This window comes from Phocoena sinus, chromosome 2, assembly GCF_008692025.1.
Source record: "Phocoena sinus isolate mPhoSin1 chromosome 2, mPhoSin1.pri, whole genome shotgun sequence".
In the NCBI taxonomy this organism is placed as follows: domain Eukaryota; kingdom Metazoa; phylum Chordata; class Mammalia; order Artiodactyla; family Phocoenidae; genus Phocoena; species Phocoena sinus.
Genome location: NC_045764.1, coordinates 68,203,473 through 68,220,726, shown reverse-complemented (window position 1 = coordinate 68,220,726; position 17,254 = coordinate 68,203,473). Strand labels below are relative to the sequence as shown.

Sequence of the window (17,254 nt, the reverse complement as noted above, 5' to 3'; positions counted from 1 at the left end):
TTCCTATACTGGATAAAACAGACTAGCTCAAAAGTTCCTATGAGTTTTCTATCTAAAAGCATTAGAGAGATAAGACATCCTATCAATCAACTGGTAATGCTGGCTTACTAGTTAAAGTGATCGTCAATGGGAGCCAGGCAAATACCTCTAGAGGATGTGTGTAGTATCTGATATACACTACCCTACTCCCAGTGAGTCTCAGCTGAGAATCACTGGATTAAATTACTTCTAAAACCTCCTCTGAATATAAAAGCCTACTGATATTCTCACACAGACTGTATTTGAAGGCAAGTGCCTAAGACACTTTGCTACCATCATCCAACAGATCACTCAACCACTCCCCCTCATTTCTTCACAATTTTTTTCCAGCCGTGCCCTCAGCATGCGGGATGCGGGATCTTAGTTCCCTGACCAGGGATCGAACCCATGCCCCCTGCAGTGGGAGAGCAGAGTCTTAACCACTGGACCACCAGGGAAGTCCCTTTTCACAATTTTAATTACTGGCTCACCATTATTTTCTCCAATACTACTTCTATCTGGATACTTAGCAAGTTAAATATACATATTAATGTTCCTTCTAAGAACCTGACTCGTGGTTCATTAAAGTTCCATTTTACGGATGTTGTCCTCTACCAACTTCAGCTGTACGTTCCCATATTATTACCAACTACAACCCCTCCATGATCTCAATTTCGTGCATCCCACTCTCTGACCACCACCTATCTTTCCAGCTCACTCCCTCCCTTATAGTAGCTCAACCCAATTATTCTTCAACTCCACTGGGACCGCAAAACTATCACCTTTTCTCTGACCCTCTCCCCAATGATTTTCTCTCTCCCTTTCTCACCCAGCTTAAATTCCATGGTCAATCATTATAATCATTCCCTTATGTACACAACCTAATCCCCTGCCTCTTGCCATGATACCCTTGCTTGGTAAAAGCACAACTGGTGATTCCATGGCTGCACCCATGTAGCTTAAGGTAGCTGGGGAAAAGACCCCCCACCCCCAACACTCATGCTGCCTGCCTTCACTTTAAATGTATCACGCCAAATTTCAAGTGGGCCCCTTTGTGCTGTCTGGCAGTCATTTATTTTTATCATTCTAACTTTATTTTACATCCCTAGGTTCATCTCTCTTACTCTCCTAGATGACTTTCACATTTTCTCCTCTCTCCTCAAATCCTAATGCAACCTCCTTCTGCCCTCAGTTGATAACCTCGCTTCCTACTTCACTGAGAAAACTGAGGCAATCAGATGAAATTTCCACAGATTTCCATGCCACATCTCTCCACCCAGCAACATTTGCACCCACATACTCCCTTCTTGCCTCTTTCCACAGATCCACTCCCCCCACATCCACCGCCAACCCCTCCACTAGAGCCCACCCTCTCTCACCTACTCAAGGATATCCCTCCAGCACTCTCTTCTCCTTCATCAGTTTTTTCCACTTTTTACAGGATCTTTCCCTTCAGCCTATGAACATGCTGCTCTTGTTCTCATCTTAAAAAAATAACAAAACTCAAGCACACTCTTCTCACTAGCATCCACCTATTTCTTTGCTCCCTTTTAATGCAAAAATTTTCAAGAGTGGTTTATAGTCACCATCTCCAATTCCTCTCTTCCCAATCTCTCTTAAAACTACTTCAGGGCTTCCCTGGTTGCGCAGTAGTTAAGAATCCACCTGCCAATGCAGGGGACACAGGTTTGAGCCCTGGTCCAGGAAGATCCCACATGTCGTGGAGCAACTAAGCCCATACGCCACAACTACTGAAGCCCGCGTGCCTAGAGTTCGTGCTCTACAGCAAGCGAAGCCACCGTGATGAGAAGCCCGTGCACCACAACGAAGAGTAGCCCCCGCTCGCTGCAACTAGAGAAAGCCCACGCGCAGCAACGAAGACCCACTGCAGCCAAAAATAAAATAAATTTTTTAAAAAACAACAAAAAAAACCCTACTTCACCAAAACCGCTCTCCTTAAGGCCGCTGATGACCTCTACATTGCTAAATCCAAAGGTCAATTCTCAGTTCTCATCTTACTTGACCTATGAGCGCCATCTGGCACAGCTGACCACTCCTCCCACTTCGACAACATTCCACTTGTGCTTCTGGGATCCTGCACTCTTGGTTTTCCTACCTCACTGACCACCCTCTCTCGGTGTCCCTGGCTGGTTCCTTCTCTTCTCCCTATCCTCCTCGTGTTGGAATGCCCCTCTGCTGAGTCCTTGGTCCACTTTATTTGCTTCACTTACTCCCTTGGTGATCTCACCCAGGCTCAAGGTTTTAAATGTTGTGCATGTACCTCTCTGCCCAAACTCCACATATCTAGCCAACCAGCTACCTGATATCTCCACTTGGAAGTCTAGTGCCCATCTCAAAGTTAACACGACCCAAACTAAACTACTGATATGTCACCCTGCCCCTCAAAGTCTGCTTCACTGCAGCTTCCTCACTGTAGTTGATGGCATCCTACCCTTCAAACCGCTCAGGCCCAAATCCTGGAGTCCTTGACTGCCCTCTATCTCTCATTCCTCACATCCAACATCAGGAAATTATGCTTGCATGACCTAAAAATAGATCCAGAATTTGACCTTTCCTCACTCCTTCCATTGCTACAATTCTGGTCTAAGCCATCACTATATTTCACCTGGAATACTGCAATCGCCTCCTAAGAGATCACCTTGGTTCCTCCTCACCTCCACCATCTATTCTCCACAAAGCAGCCAGAGTGCTCTCTTCAGACCTGAAGTATCATGTTACTCTTCTACGTGGCAAAAGCCCTGCAAAAGCTCCCCAGTTGACTCTGATAAAATGTGAGAGTTACTAAGATGGCCTATAAGACCCTAAATAATCTGGTCCTCCATTATCTCTCTGACCTGCCCCCCTCCTCAACCACAGTGCATTCCTTGATATTCTTCAGGCGTGTTTTCTCCTTACAACATTTGCTGTAGCTATCCCCTCTGCCTGCTAAGCTCTTCTCCCACTATCACACGGCAAATGCCTCATCTCCTTCCTCAAATCTCAAGCTCTTAAGATCTACCCTGACCACCCTATTTAATATTGCAATCTACCCAGCAATCTCAATACCCCTAACCTCGCTTTATTTTTTTTCATATCACTTATCGCCTTCTAATATATTGGACAACTTACTAATTACTTGTATTATCTATTGACTAATGTCTCCCACCAGAATGAAAACTCCATAAGGACAGAAATTTGTGTCTGTTTTGTTCACTGATGTATCCCAAGCACACAGACCAATGCCTGGCACATAGTAAGTACTCAATAAGTATTCTTTTGAATGAATGAGTAAACACTTGAAACCGGATCTTAAATTATGAACCGGTGAGAAATTTGAGGTCAACAGAAGAAAAACTTAAATGATCCAGCTACACCTAGAGTCTCAAGTGCACCCCAGACAGGTAGGTACTTATAAAGGCTGTATTATTTCTTTCTGATCTCAAGGACAGTTAGTTAATACAAGCACTGGTGATCTTGTCATACTAGCCCGTCCTAGAAATAGGTACCAAGGAAGTACAGAGAACAAGGCCCACTATTCTCACTTTTGCCTCTAGGTGACTCTACACTGGGCATAGTCCTGTCTTTTTCCTCTGGCTTTGTAAGTCAGAGGAGTGATCTGTGAATATTACATGATTTAGGAATGGGAGAAAGCAAGTCAGTCAGAGGGTTAATGCAGCTTTCAAAATGCCTAGTTTACTCCCATGGATTAAGCACAGACTCTTACAAGTTAGAACTAGATGACTATCATTTATATCAGTGGTTCTCAACAAGGGCTGCATATATGAATTCCTCAGGTGCTTAAAAAATACTACAGCCACCCCTCCCTTCTAAGATAAATGGTCTGGGTGACCCCAGTCAGTACAGGTCATAAAAGCTTCACAGGTGATTTTACTGTGCAGCTACAGCCGTGGATGGAGACCAAGCTCATTTTCCAGATTAAAAATAAAGCCTAGAGAGAATCATATCTGCCTAAGGTCACACAGCTAAGTAGCAGTGTTGGGATGGGAAACTGTTACTTGATTCTTTAAAGAAAGCAGTAAAGGAGAAATTTCATTACAACATAATAATTTATAAGCCTACATGTTATAGTAGTTAAATGCATGAGACTTCAGGGGCTTCCCTGGTGGCACAGTGGTTAAGAATCCACCTGCCAATGCAGAGGACATGGGTTTGAGCCCTGGTCTGGGAAGAGCCCACATGCCGCGGAGCAACTAAGCCCAGGTACAACTGCTGAGCATGCACTCTAGAGCCTGCAAGCCACAGCTACTGAGCCTGTGTGCCTAGAGCCTGTGTTCTGCAACAAGAGAAGCCACCACAATGAGAAGTCCATGCACCACAACAAAGAGTAGCCCCCGCCCACTGCAACTAGAGAAAGCCCGTGTGCAGCAACGAAGACCATAAAATAAATAAATTAATTAATTAATTTAAAAAATAAATTCATGAGACTTCAAAATTATAAAGATCTAAGTTCAAATCAGAGGCTTTGATATTTAACAGCTAATATCAGTGGTTCTCAAACTTTGCTGCATATTATAATTACCTGGGGATAATTACCTGGAGAAGATTTTTTAAATCTCTATGCCCAGGCCTCACGCCATACCAGTTAATGCAGAATCTCCAAAAGTGGGATTCAAGCATCAGTACTTTTTGAGGTTCCCCAGGTGATTCCAGTGTGCAAACAAGTTTGAGAAGTGATGACTTATATGACTTTGGGGAAATTACTTGACCTCTTTAAGCCTAACTCTTATGGATATTGTGATTAAGATAATGTATGTATATAAGCAGCTCATTAGTATGGTTACCACCTCACTTCCTTCCACCACCACCACCCCTTCTAACATCATTAGTGGTACTATTTTCCTGCCTGCCTTCATTTTTTCCTGCCTCCCTCCATCCTTTCCTTTCTTTCCTCTTTCCTTCTTACTGAGGTATTATTTACATATCATAACTTTCACCTTCTTTAAGGTATGAAATTTGGTGGGTTTTAGTATATTCACAAAGTTGTGTAACCATCATCACTATATAATTCCAAAACACTTTCATCACCCTAAAAAAGAAACCTCATACCCCAAACCTCCAAAGCCCCCTCCCAGTCCCTGGGAACCACTAATCTACTTTCTGTCTCTATGAATTTAACTATTCTGGACACTTCATTTAAGTGGAATCACTGAAGTATGTGGCCTTTGTGTCTGGATTTTTTCACTTAGCATAATGTTTCTGGAGGTTCATCCATGTTGTAGCATGCATCCATGCTTCATTTCTTTTTATGGCTGAATAATATTCTATTGCATGGATACTGTTTTCAGCAGTTGTTTCCACTTTTCTTGGCTATTATGAATAAAGCTGCTAGGACATCTGTGCACAAGTTTTTGTGTGGACATATGTTTTCAATTCTCTTGGGTATAACACCTGTGAGTGGAATTGCTGGGTCATATGGTTTAATTTTTTCAGCAACTACTACTGTTCCAAAGTGGCTGCAGCACCATTTTACATTCCTACCACCAGTGTATGAGGGTTCTAATTTCTCCATATCCTCACCAATGCTTGTTACTGTCTCTTTATATTATAGCTAACCTGGTGGGTATGAAGTGGTATCATACTGTGGTTATGATTTCCCTGATGGCTAATAATGTTAAGCATCTTTTCATGTGCTTATTGGCTATTTGTGTATCTTCTTTGGAAAAATGTCTATTCAACTCCTTCACTATTGAATAAATTGGGTTGTCTTTTTATTATTAAGCTATAAGAGTTCTTTACACATTCTAGGTACTAGATCTTTATCAGGTAAGTGTATGGTTTACAAATACTTTCTACCATTTTGAGGGTAATCACTTCACTTTCCTAAATGTCCTCTGAAGTAATTTTAATTTAATTTTTAAATTTTAATTTAATTTTTAAATTTAATTTAATTTTTAAATTTAAATTTAAATTAAATTTAAATTTAATTTTGATGAAGTCCAATTTATCTTTTCTTTGGTTGTTTCTGTATCATTAACTTGTGTGTATATGTGTGTGCATGTGTTTTCAACTCCACAGTATACCTTTCATTTCTTTTTCTCTTTCCTTTTTTTTTTTTTTTTTTTTTACAGTTGAAGTGTAGTTGATTTACAATATTGTGTTAGTTTCAGGTGTAGAGCCAAGTGATTCAGTTTTATATATTTATATATATATATATATCTTCTTTCAGATCATTTTCCATTATAGGCTATTACAAGATATTGAATATAGTTCCTGTGCTATACAGTAAATCCTTATTGCTTATTTATTTTATGTAGTTTGTATCTGTTAATCCCATACTTCTAATTTATCCCTCCCACCCCGTGTATCATTAACTTTTTTTTTTTTGACTTATCCTACTGTATGGAGCCCACTGACTCCCAGATGTTAATTTCTGGCTCCAACTGCCAAGCCCTGGGGCAGCTGGTGCTGCTTTGAGGAATTCTGATGGAAAGATCCTCCAGACAAGTGGTCCTAGAAGCTGCTAGGGCCTTACCTGAAAATTTCCCAACCCATGCTAGCTGACCACGAGCAGCAAGGCTCCTGGCTGGCTTGCCAAAAATTGTTACCAAGTCCAAGTTCATACTGCTCACTGCATGACAAATCAATAAATCGAGAGGTAAGTTGTTGGGGCAAAGAATAACAACTTTTTCAGAAAGTCAGCAGACAGAGAAGGTGGTGGACTACTGTCCCAAACAACCATCTTCTGTATCATTAACTTTTAAGGGAAATATTAGGGGCAAAAAATTTTTAGGGTATCCTATTGCCAGGTAAGTTGTTCAGACTTGTAATAAGCAAAGAATTGAGCTGGCCATTCAATCAGGAAGTCCCATTTAGGAAACACGTCCACTTTATCTTGGTGGAAGGCAGGAAGGAAGCTACTCATTTCTAAGTTTTTAATTACTAGAATTTCAGATTAAGTATTTGACTTTTGAAGGCCAAGTGGCCAATCAACTGCAAAGAAATAAAACCCTAGTCAAGTCTGTATGTTTTCAGAGATATTTGCTGTAACAAATAAATTTTCATAGTCCTTACTAGAATTGGAACTGTTTTCTCAAACTGAGCACTTTTTAAATGGATTTTTTTTTAAAGAGTTTCAAACTAATATTTTTCTGAATCCAAAATTAAAGACCGGTATGGCATAACCTCAATGTTCCGTTACTGCTTGATAAATACTAAATACATAATCCATATTTGAAAATAATAAACTGAGATTATATAACTAGCAATGTAATAATCCCAAAGAATCAACTGCAATTATAGTAATTTTTCTAATAAAAACAACAACAGAAAAACTAGTCATTAGTGTCCTAAAACTGAGAGGTGACACCACTGTCCACATTTCCGTTTCACATTCAGTATGGTATTTACTATATTACATATTATCAATTTCTGCCACAGGAGTCCATTTCTAATTTATTTCCTCCCTCTGTACATATTTTGAAATTTTTTAATGCTTTTTTCATTGATTGCCATAATCATATGATTTTTCTCCCTGTAACCTGTTCATGTGAGAATTTAAATAGATTTTTCTTATATTAAAGAATGTTAGGTCCTTGGAATAACTCAACTAGGTCATATTATATTCTTTTTATGTATTTCTGGGTTAAGGTTGCTCATATATTGATTAAAATCATGGCATCTATGCTCATAAAAGAGATGGCCTATAATAATTTTATTTACTGGTACTGTCTTTAGAAATTTGGATCATTTTAACCTAGTCTTAGAATGAATTAGGTATGCTACCTCTCTTACTATTCTCTAAAATCTTATGTAGAAATCTTTCATTAAATAATTGAATTTCCAGTAGAAAAACAAAAAAGAACACTTCTAATATCTTTCTTTACTTTGTCAACCAACTTTCTGTTTTTAAATTTTTTTGGTTTAAAAAGCTTTGAGTGGTAATAGCTGCACAATAATGTGAATGTATTTAATGCCTCTGAACTGTATACTTAAAAATGGTTAAAATGGTAAATCTTACGCTACGTATATTTAACCACAATTTTTTAAAAGTAAGAGAAAAGTAAAAGGAGAGAAAGAGGAAAAGGGGGGAAATGAAAGAGAAAAAGAAGTAGAAAAGATGGATACCCCAAAATAAATAAATGAGTCTGAGCACCTGCTGGCAGACAACATTCAAGAACAGCCTGCTGAGAGGCAGGCACAGTTCACTTAAACCACCAGCAAAGCAAGGCTCTGCAGAGAGCACAGGAGGTAGGGCAATCCTGAAACAGTAATATGACCCCCACCATATATTCATACAGAGCTCTGTCTCTAATCTAAGATGTGGGGCCACACAAGGATGTCCTCCACACTTCCTAATACTTGGGTTGCATCCAAATGTCACTGTATTTCCATATCTACGATTCCTTCTAGAGAGAAGATAGTTAATTTTCCTTCATACCATGTAGGTCAAGATCATTTAAACATGGAATTAAGCTAGTGGCAATATTTTGGGATTTGGTTAACAGCAAACCAATGTATCACCACTGTAGAGGAAAAGATAAAGCAAAGATGCTTCAAGGTAAAGAACCATGAAAAATCCAGTGTGCCTCTTTGCTTTGCAGTTCTCTTAAAGAATATTGTTTAGTGTCTAAGAGCATTTTTTTTCAGAAAATACCTTTGAGCATAATTCCAAAGTAATAAAGTATGTTCAGTCCAGCTTCTAAACTTATAGCTATAAATGTAAATTACAAGACAATACTTTACTGTATAAACTTGGGCGACAGATTTTTCAAAAAGTCATTGAAGCCAAGTAAGCTCTCCTGAAAATATTTCTCATAAATACAATAAGCACCACTGAATATAATTTTATTCCAAATTGATCCAGTTTATGTACCATACCTTAAATGTATTTTTATAGTGAAGACGGTCTACAGCAATGCCTCATCATGATAAATTCTCAACAATGATTTGCTGAATGAATGAATGAATGGGAAGAACCAAGCCTCAAATGGAGTTTCTTTTGGTAACAGGGAGATGACAACATGGGTTAAAATCTATTTTTCCTAGACCCATCATGGCCTTAACCTGACTGCTACTGCAACAGAATAAAATCTAATATCCTTGCAATTCACCATAAGAGATACATTAGATTCCCCCTAGAAAGAATAAAGTGAGAAGGAGGAAAGAGGGAAAGGGGAGGAAGTAATACCTTTCTAAGCCAGAAGGAAATTCACCAATGATGATATGGGTTAGATCAGATCTCAGGCAAGCTTAAGGGCCCCATCTCACTTTACACTCAAGCATCAATGGAAAATTGAGATGAAATATTCTTCTTCTATAAAACCGATCTTCCACTTGGCCCTTTATCTCAGGGAAGATGGGCTAAGCTCACTTAAACATGATTTTTCTCATTCCTTTCTGCAGTGCTTCACCTAGCATAACATACTTGTTGAGGCAGCCAAGTGCTACAAAAGAGACAAACACTACACAGGCAGCAATTCCTAAAGAAATATGTTATGGGTTGAATTACGTCCTGCCCCCACAAATTCATATGTTGAAGTTCCGACCTCTTATACCTCAGAATGTTACCTTATATGCAGATATAATTAGTTAAGATGAAGTCACGTTGGGGTAGGGTAGGCCCTTAATTCATGATGACTATTACCCTTACATAAAGAAGACATGAACGGAGACAGGCACACAGGGAGAATGCCATGTGAAGATTGGAGTTATGCTACTATAAACCAAAGAACTACCAGAAACTAGAAGAGAGACCTGGGACAGATACCTCCCTAACACCTTCACAGGGGACATAGCCCTGCTGGCACCTTGATTTTGGACCTCTGGCATCTAGTACTGTGAGACAATAAATACCTGTTGTTCTAAGCCTCCAGTTGGTTGTACTTTGTTACTGCAGCCTCGAGGAAACTAATACAGACAATAAGAGGCTAATGTGCACCAACTAAACTGACCCCCTTCAGACTGCACTTCAGATCCAGCTTCTCACCCCATGGCTACTGCCACCACATTAGCCCAGGCCCCAGTTTTGAGCTGTAGCCACTGTTGCCTGGTCTCCTGACTTCAGGCTCTACCCGCACGTGCTTCAATTGCCAAACCCACCATGACAATAACCTTTCAAAAATGCCAACTTCTTTGCATCACTCTCTTGTTAAGAAATCTCGGATTGGGGCTTCCCTGGTGGCGCAGCGGTTGAGAGTCCGCCTGCCGATGCAGAGGACACGGGTTCGTGCCCCAGTCTGGGAAGATCCCACATGCCGCGGAGTGGCTGGGCCCATGAGCCATCGCCGCTGGGCCTGTGCGTCCGGAGCCTGTGCTTCGCAGCAGGAGAGGCCACAACAGTGAGAGGCTCGCGTACCGCAAAAAAAAAAAAAAAAAAAAAAAAAAAGAAATCTCGGATTGGTTCAAGATGGCAGCATAGAAGGATGTGCACTCACTCCCTCTTGCGAGAACACCGGAATCACAACTAACTGCTGAACAATCATTGAAAGGAAGACACTGGAACTCACCAAAAAAGATACCCCACATGCAAAGACGAAGGAGAAGACGCAATGAGACGGTAGGAGAGCTGCAATGAGACGGCAGGAGGGGAGCAATCACAAATCAAATCCCATCACTGCTGCGTGGGTGACTCACAAACTGGAGAACAATTAAACCACAGAAGTCCACCCACTGGAGTGAAGGTTCTGAGCCCCATGTCAGGCTTCCCAACCTGGGGGTCCAGCAATGGGAGGAGGAATTCCCAGGATTGAAGGATAGCAGGATTTGACTGCAGGTCTTTGACAAGACTGGGGGAAACAGAGACTCCACTCTTGGAGGGCACACACAAAGTAGTGTGCTCATCAGAACCCAGGGGGAAGGAGCAGTGACCCCACGGGAGACTGAACCAGACCTACCTGCAAGCACTGGAGGGTCTCCTGCAGAGGTGGGGGTCAGCTGTGGCTCACTGCAGGGACGACACTGGCAGTAGAAGTTCTGGGAAGTATTCCTCGGTGTGAGCCCTTCTGGAGTCTGCCATTAGCCCACCAAAGAGCCTGCAGCTCCAGTGCTGGGTCGTCTCAGGCCAAACAACCAACAGGGAGGGAACTCAGCCCCACCCATCAGCAGACAAGCAGATTAAAGTTTTACTGAGCTCTGCCCACCAGAGCAACACCCAGCTCTACCCACCACCAGTCCCTCCCATCAGGAAGTTTGCACAAGCCTCTTAGATAGCCTCATCCACCAGAGGGTAGACAGCAGAAGCAAGAACTACAATCCTGCAGCCTGTGGAATGAAAACCACATTCACAGAAAGACAGACAAAATGAAAAGGCAGAGGACAATGTACCAGATGAAGGAAACCCCAGAAAAACAACTAAATGAAGTGGAGATAGGCAACCTACCAGAAAAAGAATTCAGAATAATTATAGTGAAGATGATCCAGGACCTCGGAAAAAGAATGGAGGCAAAGATTGAGAAGATGCAAGAAATGTTTAACAAAGGCCTAGAAGAATTAAAGAACAAACACCTAGAAGAATTAAAGAATAAACAGAGATGAACAATACACTAACTGAAATGAAAAATACACTAGAAGGAATCAATAGCAGAATAACTGAAGCAGAACAGACAAATGACCTGGAAGACAGAATGGTGGAATCCACTGCCACAGAACGGAATAAAGAAAATATAATGGAAAGAAATGAAGACAGCCTAAGAGACCTCTGGGACAACACTGAACATACCAACATTCACATTATAGGGGTCCCAGAAGGAGAAGAGAAAGAGAAAGAGAAAGGAGCTGAGAAAATATTTGAAGAGATTATAGTTGAAAACTTACATAACATGGGAAAGGAAATAGCCACCCATGTCCAGGAAGTGCAGAGAGTCCCAGGCAGGATATATCCAAGGAGAAACATGCTAAGACACACAGTAATCAAACTGACAAAAATTAAAAACAAAGAAAAATTATTAAAAGCAACAAGGGAAAAACAACAAATAACATACAAGGGAACTCCCATAAGGTTAACAACTGATTTCTCAGAAGAAACTCTAAAAGCCACAGGGAGTGGCACAATATATTTAAAGTGATGAAAGGGAAGAACCTATAACCAAGATTACCCAGCAAGGATCTCATTCAGATTCGACAGAGAAATCAAATGGTTTACACACAAGCCAAAGCTAAGAGAATTCAGCACCACCAAACCAGCTATACAACAAAGGTGAAAGGAACTTCTCTAAGTGAGAAACACAAGAGAAGAAAAGGACCTACAAAAACAAACCCAAAACAATTAAGAATATGGTAATAGGAACATACATATTGATAATTACCTTTAATGTGGATGGATTAAATGCTCCAACCAAAACACACAGGCTTGCTGAATGGATACAAAAACAAAACCCATATATATGCTGTCTACAAGAGACCTACTTCAGACCTAGGGACACATACAGACTGAAAGTGAGGGGATGGAAAAAGATATTCCATGCAAAAGGAAATGAAAAGAAAGCTGGAGCAGCAATACTCATATCAGACAAAACAGACTTTAAAATAAAGAATGTAACAAGAAACAAGGAAGGACGCTACATAATGATCAAGGGATCAATCCAAGAAGATATAACAATTATAAATATATATGCACCCAACATAGGAGCACCTCAATACATAAGGCAAATGCTAACAGCTATGAAAGAGGAAATTGACAGTAACACAATAATAGTGGGCGACTTTTACACCTCACTTACACCAACGGACAGATCATCCAGACAGAAAATTAATAAGGAAACATAAGCCTTAAATGACACAATAGACCAAATGGATTTAATTGATATTTATAGGATATTCCATCTGAAAACAGCAGATTACACTTTCTTCTCAAGTGCACACAGAACATTCTCCAGGACAGATCACATCCTGGGTCACAAATCAAGCCTCAGTAAATTTAAGAAAGGTGAAATCATGTCATCTTTTTCAACCACAACACTATGAGATTAGAAATAAATTACAGGGAAAAAAACATAAGAAACACAAACACATGGAGGCTAAACAATACATTACTAAATAACCAAGAGATCACTGAAGAAATCAGAGAAAATCAAAAACTACCTAGAGACAAAAAGGGGCTTCCCTGGTGGCACAGTGGTTGAGAGTCCGCCTGCTGATGCAGGGGACACGGGTTCGTGCCCCGGTCCAGGAAGATCCCACATGCCGTGGAGCGGCTGGGCCCGTGAGCCGTGGCCGCTGAGCCTGCGCGTCTGGAGCCTGTGCTCCGCAACGGGAGAGGCCACAACAGCGAGAGGCCCGCGTACCGCAAAAAAAAAAGACACATGCACCCCAATGTTCACTGCAGCACTATTTACAATAACCAGGTCATGAAAGCAACCTAAACACCCATCAACAGAAGAATGGATAAAGAAGATGTGGTACATACTATGCAATGGAATATTACTCAGCCATAAAAAGGAACGAAATCGGGTCATTTGTAGAGATGTGGATGGACCTAGAGACTATCATACAGAGTGAAGTAAGTCAGAAAGCGAAAAACAAATATTGTATATTAACACATATATGTGGAATCTAGAAAAATGGTACAGATGAAGCGGTTTACAAGGCAGAAATAGAGATACAGATGTAGAGAACACATGTATGGATGGACACCAAGGGGGAAAGCAGGGAGGGAGGGATGAATTGGGAGATTAGGATTGACCTATATACACTAATATGTATAAAATAGATAACTAGTAAGAACCTGCTATATAAAAAATAAAAGAAATCTCTAATGACTCACCGCTTCCTATAAGAAAAAGCCCAGATTCTCCTGCCTCGAATACAGACAGACCTCTGTCTCCTAAGCTGTCTCCAACTGCTAGGTGAGAGACTCCTAGTGACCCTAGAACATACAACCCTTATTCTTGATGCCATGCTTCCTCTACTGTTTGCCACTCTCCCAGTTCACCAATCCAAATCTAGACCATCCTGTGAAGACGACTGCCAAGACCCGCTTTTGCCTTGAAACTCTCTCTCTGTACTCAAGCCCACAGTAAAGGCCACATCTCTGGCCTCTCTGCCTTTGCTACTTGCATCAGTCATTCTGTGCTCATCAAAGACTGCCTTGCACAGTTATGTAGCATTTTAAAAGTGTACACTTTGATTCCTCAGCTGGACTATGAGCTCCTTAAGGCTAGGATTCATGTTTTACAATTTTGAGGGTATTTCTCAAAGCCAAAGACAATGCCAGGCATATTATAGGCAAGTTCTAAATTCTTGTTAACTATTAAACATATATCTTAAATTCTTAGAAATGTTTCTTTTGGCTCTCTCTTCAACTGGGGACTTAAAATTGAACAAATCCACAGATTTCATATAATCCTAATGCTTCCACATATAATCAAATAATTTAAAACTTACAAGGAACAGGAGGAAAAAGCTCCTCAGGACTTTCAGTCCCAAGTTACTTACCATTCTTCATCACTACATTGGACCAGACATTGGCATTCAAGGCTTGAACAATTCGCTTTACTCCTGTAGATTCTGGGAAGTCATCTAATCAGGGAGGAAAAATATATATATTTATACATGCACTTATACATACACATATATATATACACACTCATCCCTAAATATTCATGAAGGAATAGCTCCAGGACTCCCCTCCCCACTGTGGATACCAAAATCTGCAGATGCTCAAGTCCCTTATATAAAATAGCATAGTATTCGTATATAATCTACCCACATTGTCCCATTTTTTTTTCCTCCCATTTACTTTAAATCATCTCTTAAATACTTAAAATACCAAATACTATGTAAATTTTTCGCAATTTTTCTTCCAAATATTTTCAGTCTGCTGTTGGTTGAATCCATGGAAGCAGAACCCTTGGATACAGAGGGCTGACCATATATGTATATACAGCCCACAAGCCACATTTTTAAACAACTGTGGCTTAATTATCTTGCTCATTTAGTTGTTACTTCACATTGTAACAAGGAAAAAAAGGGAAAAAATTAAGGAAATACAAAGCTTAGAGCTCCTGTTAAGAATATTCTAGAAACTGGAGAGTGATCAAGATGGCGGAGGAGTAAGATGTGGAGCTCACCTCCTTCAACAAATACATCAAAAATATATCTACAGGGGCTTCCCTGGTGGCGCAGTGGTTGAGAGTCCGCCTGCTGATGCAGGGGACGTGGGTTCATGCCCCGGTCCAGGAAGATCCCACATGCCGCGGAGCGGCTGGGCCCGTGAGCCATGGCCGCTGAGCCTGCGCGTTCGGAGCCTATGCTCCACAACAGGAGAGGCCACAACAGTGAGAGGCCCGCGTACCGCAAAAAAAAAAAAGTAGTTAAAAAAAAAAATATATATACAGGTGGAACGATTCTCACAGAACATCTACTGAACACTGGCAGAAGACCTCAGACTTCTGAAAGGGCAAGAAAATCTCCATGTTACCGCGTAGGACAAAAGCAAAAGAAAAAAAAAGAGAGAGAGAGAGAAAGGAATCAGGACAGGACCTGCACCCCTGGGAGGGAGCTATGAAAGAGGAAAGGTTCCCACACCCTAGGAAGTCCCCTCACTGGCAGGGAGATCAGTCAGGAGAGAGGGGGAGCTTCGGCGCCTTGGAGGAAAGTGCAGCAACTAGCTGCAGAAGGCAAAATGGAGGAAGACCTACACAGTCAGTATGGCTGCCCTGCACTCCCCAGCCTGAGACATGCATCCGTTGGTGCAGGCGGGGGCTGGGTGCTGGAGCTTTGGAGGTCAGACCCAGGGAGAGGACTGGGGTTGGCTGCACAGAGATAGCCTGAAGGAGCTGGAGTGTGGTATGGCCACAACCAAGGGTGTACATGGAAGATGCCTGGTCCCCGCCACAGAGGTAAGGTGCCACTGTTGGGGGGCATGCAAGGAGAGGGGAGGACCGCTTTAGGAGCCTCTTTCCCCATGCGCATGGTATCACGTGACAGGACACAGCCTACACGAGCTCTCAGGGCAGGCACGAGCCGCCGCAGGCACTGAGAGATCCAGGAGCAGGCGCCAATTGCTGCCCCCACCATTGTGGGATCCAGAAGCACACAGGAGCCGCTGCCGTGTGCCCTGGGAGTGGGCACCAGCCAGTGCGGCCATTGCAGGCTGTTATCCCCTTGGTAGGGAGCGCACAAGAGCTGCAGCATCTGCACACCCCCTACCAAGGGGATAACAGCCAGCACATGCTGAGGAAAGACGCAGAAGGCATCCATATGAAAAGCAGCCCTTGCACCAAATACATTAAACCCACACAAGCTACACAGGGATGCTCCTGCATATAAATAGCCTTCCAAGATCACAGTAGATAACTGTCTTTCCTAAACTCACAGAGTAAGAGAAATACACATAAAATGAAGAAGCAGAGAAACCACTCCCAGTTAAAAGACCAAGAGAATCCCCCTAAAAAAACAATGAAACAGACCTCTCCAGTGTAACAGACACCGAGTCCAAAAAGGAGGTAATGAAAATACCAAAGGAATTAAGAAAGGCTACCAAAAGAAATGCAGATTACTGTAAAAAGAAACTAGAAACTATAAGGAGGAGCCAAGAAAAATCAGAAAATTCATTTCCCAAGATTAAAGCTGAGCTAAAGGCAATGACTAGCAGAATGAATAATACAAGAGAACGAGTAAGTGATCTGGAAGATGAAATAATGAAAATCACCCAATCAGAACAGGAGACAGAAAGCAAAATGAAAACAATAAAAAAGACCAACGGGATAATATAAAGCGTGGCACTCTACACATAACAGGGATTCCAGAAGGAGAAGAAAGAGAAACGGAGATTGAAAAGGTATTTGAAGAAATTATGCCTGAAAATTTCCCAAACCTAAAAAAGGAAACAGTTATCCAGATACAGGAAGCACAGAAGGTCAGGAACAAAATGAACCCTAACAGACCTACACCAAGACATATTACAATCGAAATGGCAAAAATTAAACATAAAGAGAGGATTCTAAAGGCATCAAGAGAAAAACAAAGAGTTAATTACAAAGGAACCCCCATAAGGCTATCAGCTGATTTCTCTATAGAAGCACCACAGGCCAGAAGGGAGTAGAAAAACATATTTAAAATCTTGAAAGGGAAAATTCTGCAATCTACAATGCTCTACCCAGCAAAATTATCATTTAGAATAGGAAAGATAAAGAATTTCTCAGAGAAGCAAAAACTAAAATAATACAGCACTACTAAACCTAACCTAAAAGAAATATTCAGAGGTCTCCTCTAATTTGAAAAGAAGCAAGAAGATATAGGAAAGAGGAAATCACAACTGGAAAGTAAATCACTTAAA

General features: G+C 41.2%; 1 protein-coding gene across 2 annotated transcripts in view; it reads right to left on the bottom strand.

Annotated features, from left to right (window-relative positions):
• AAGAB (alpha and gamma adaptin binding protein) overlaps positions 1 to 17,254 on the bottom strand; it is an 82,669-nt gene that overhangs the window by 29,781 nt on the left and 35,634 nt on the right. For both annotated transcript variants that reach the window (XM_032623924.1, XM_032623922.1), the window contains exon 5: positions 14,410 to 14,493. In XM_032623924.1, coding sequence (XP_032479815.1) covers positions 14,410 to 14,493 — 84 coding nt within the window. The remainder of the gene's footprint in view (positions 1 to 14,409; positions 14,494 to 17,254) is intronic.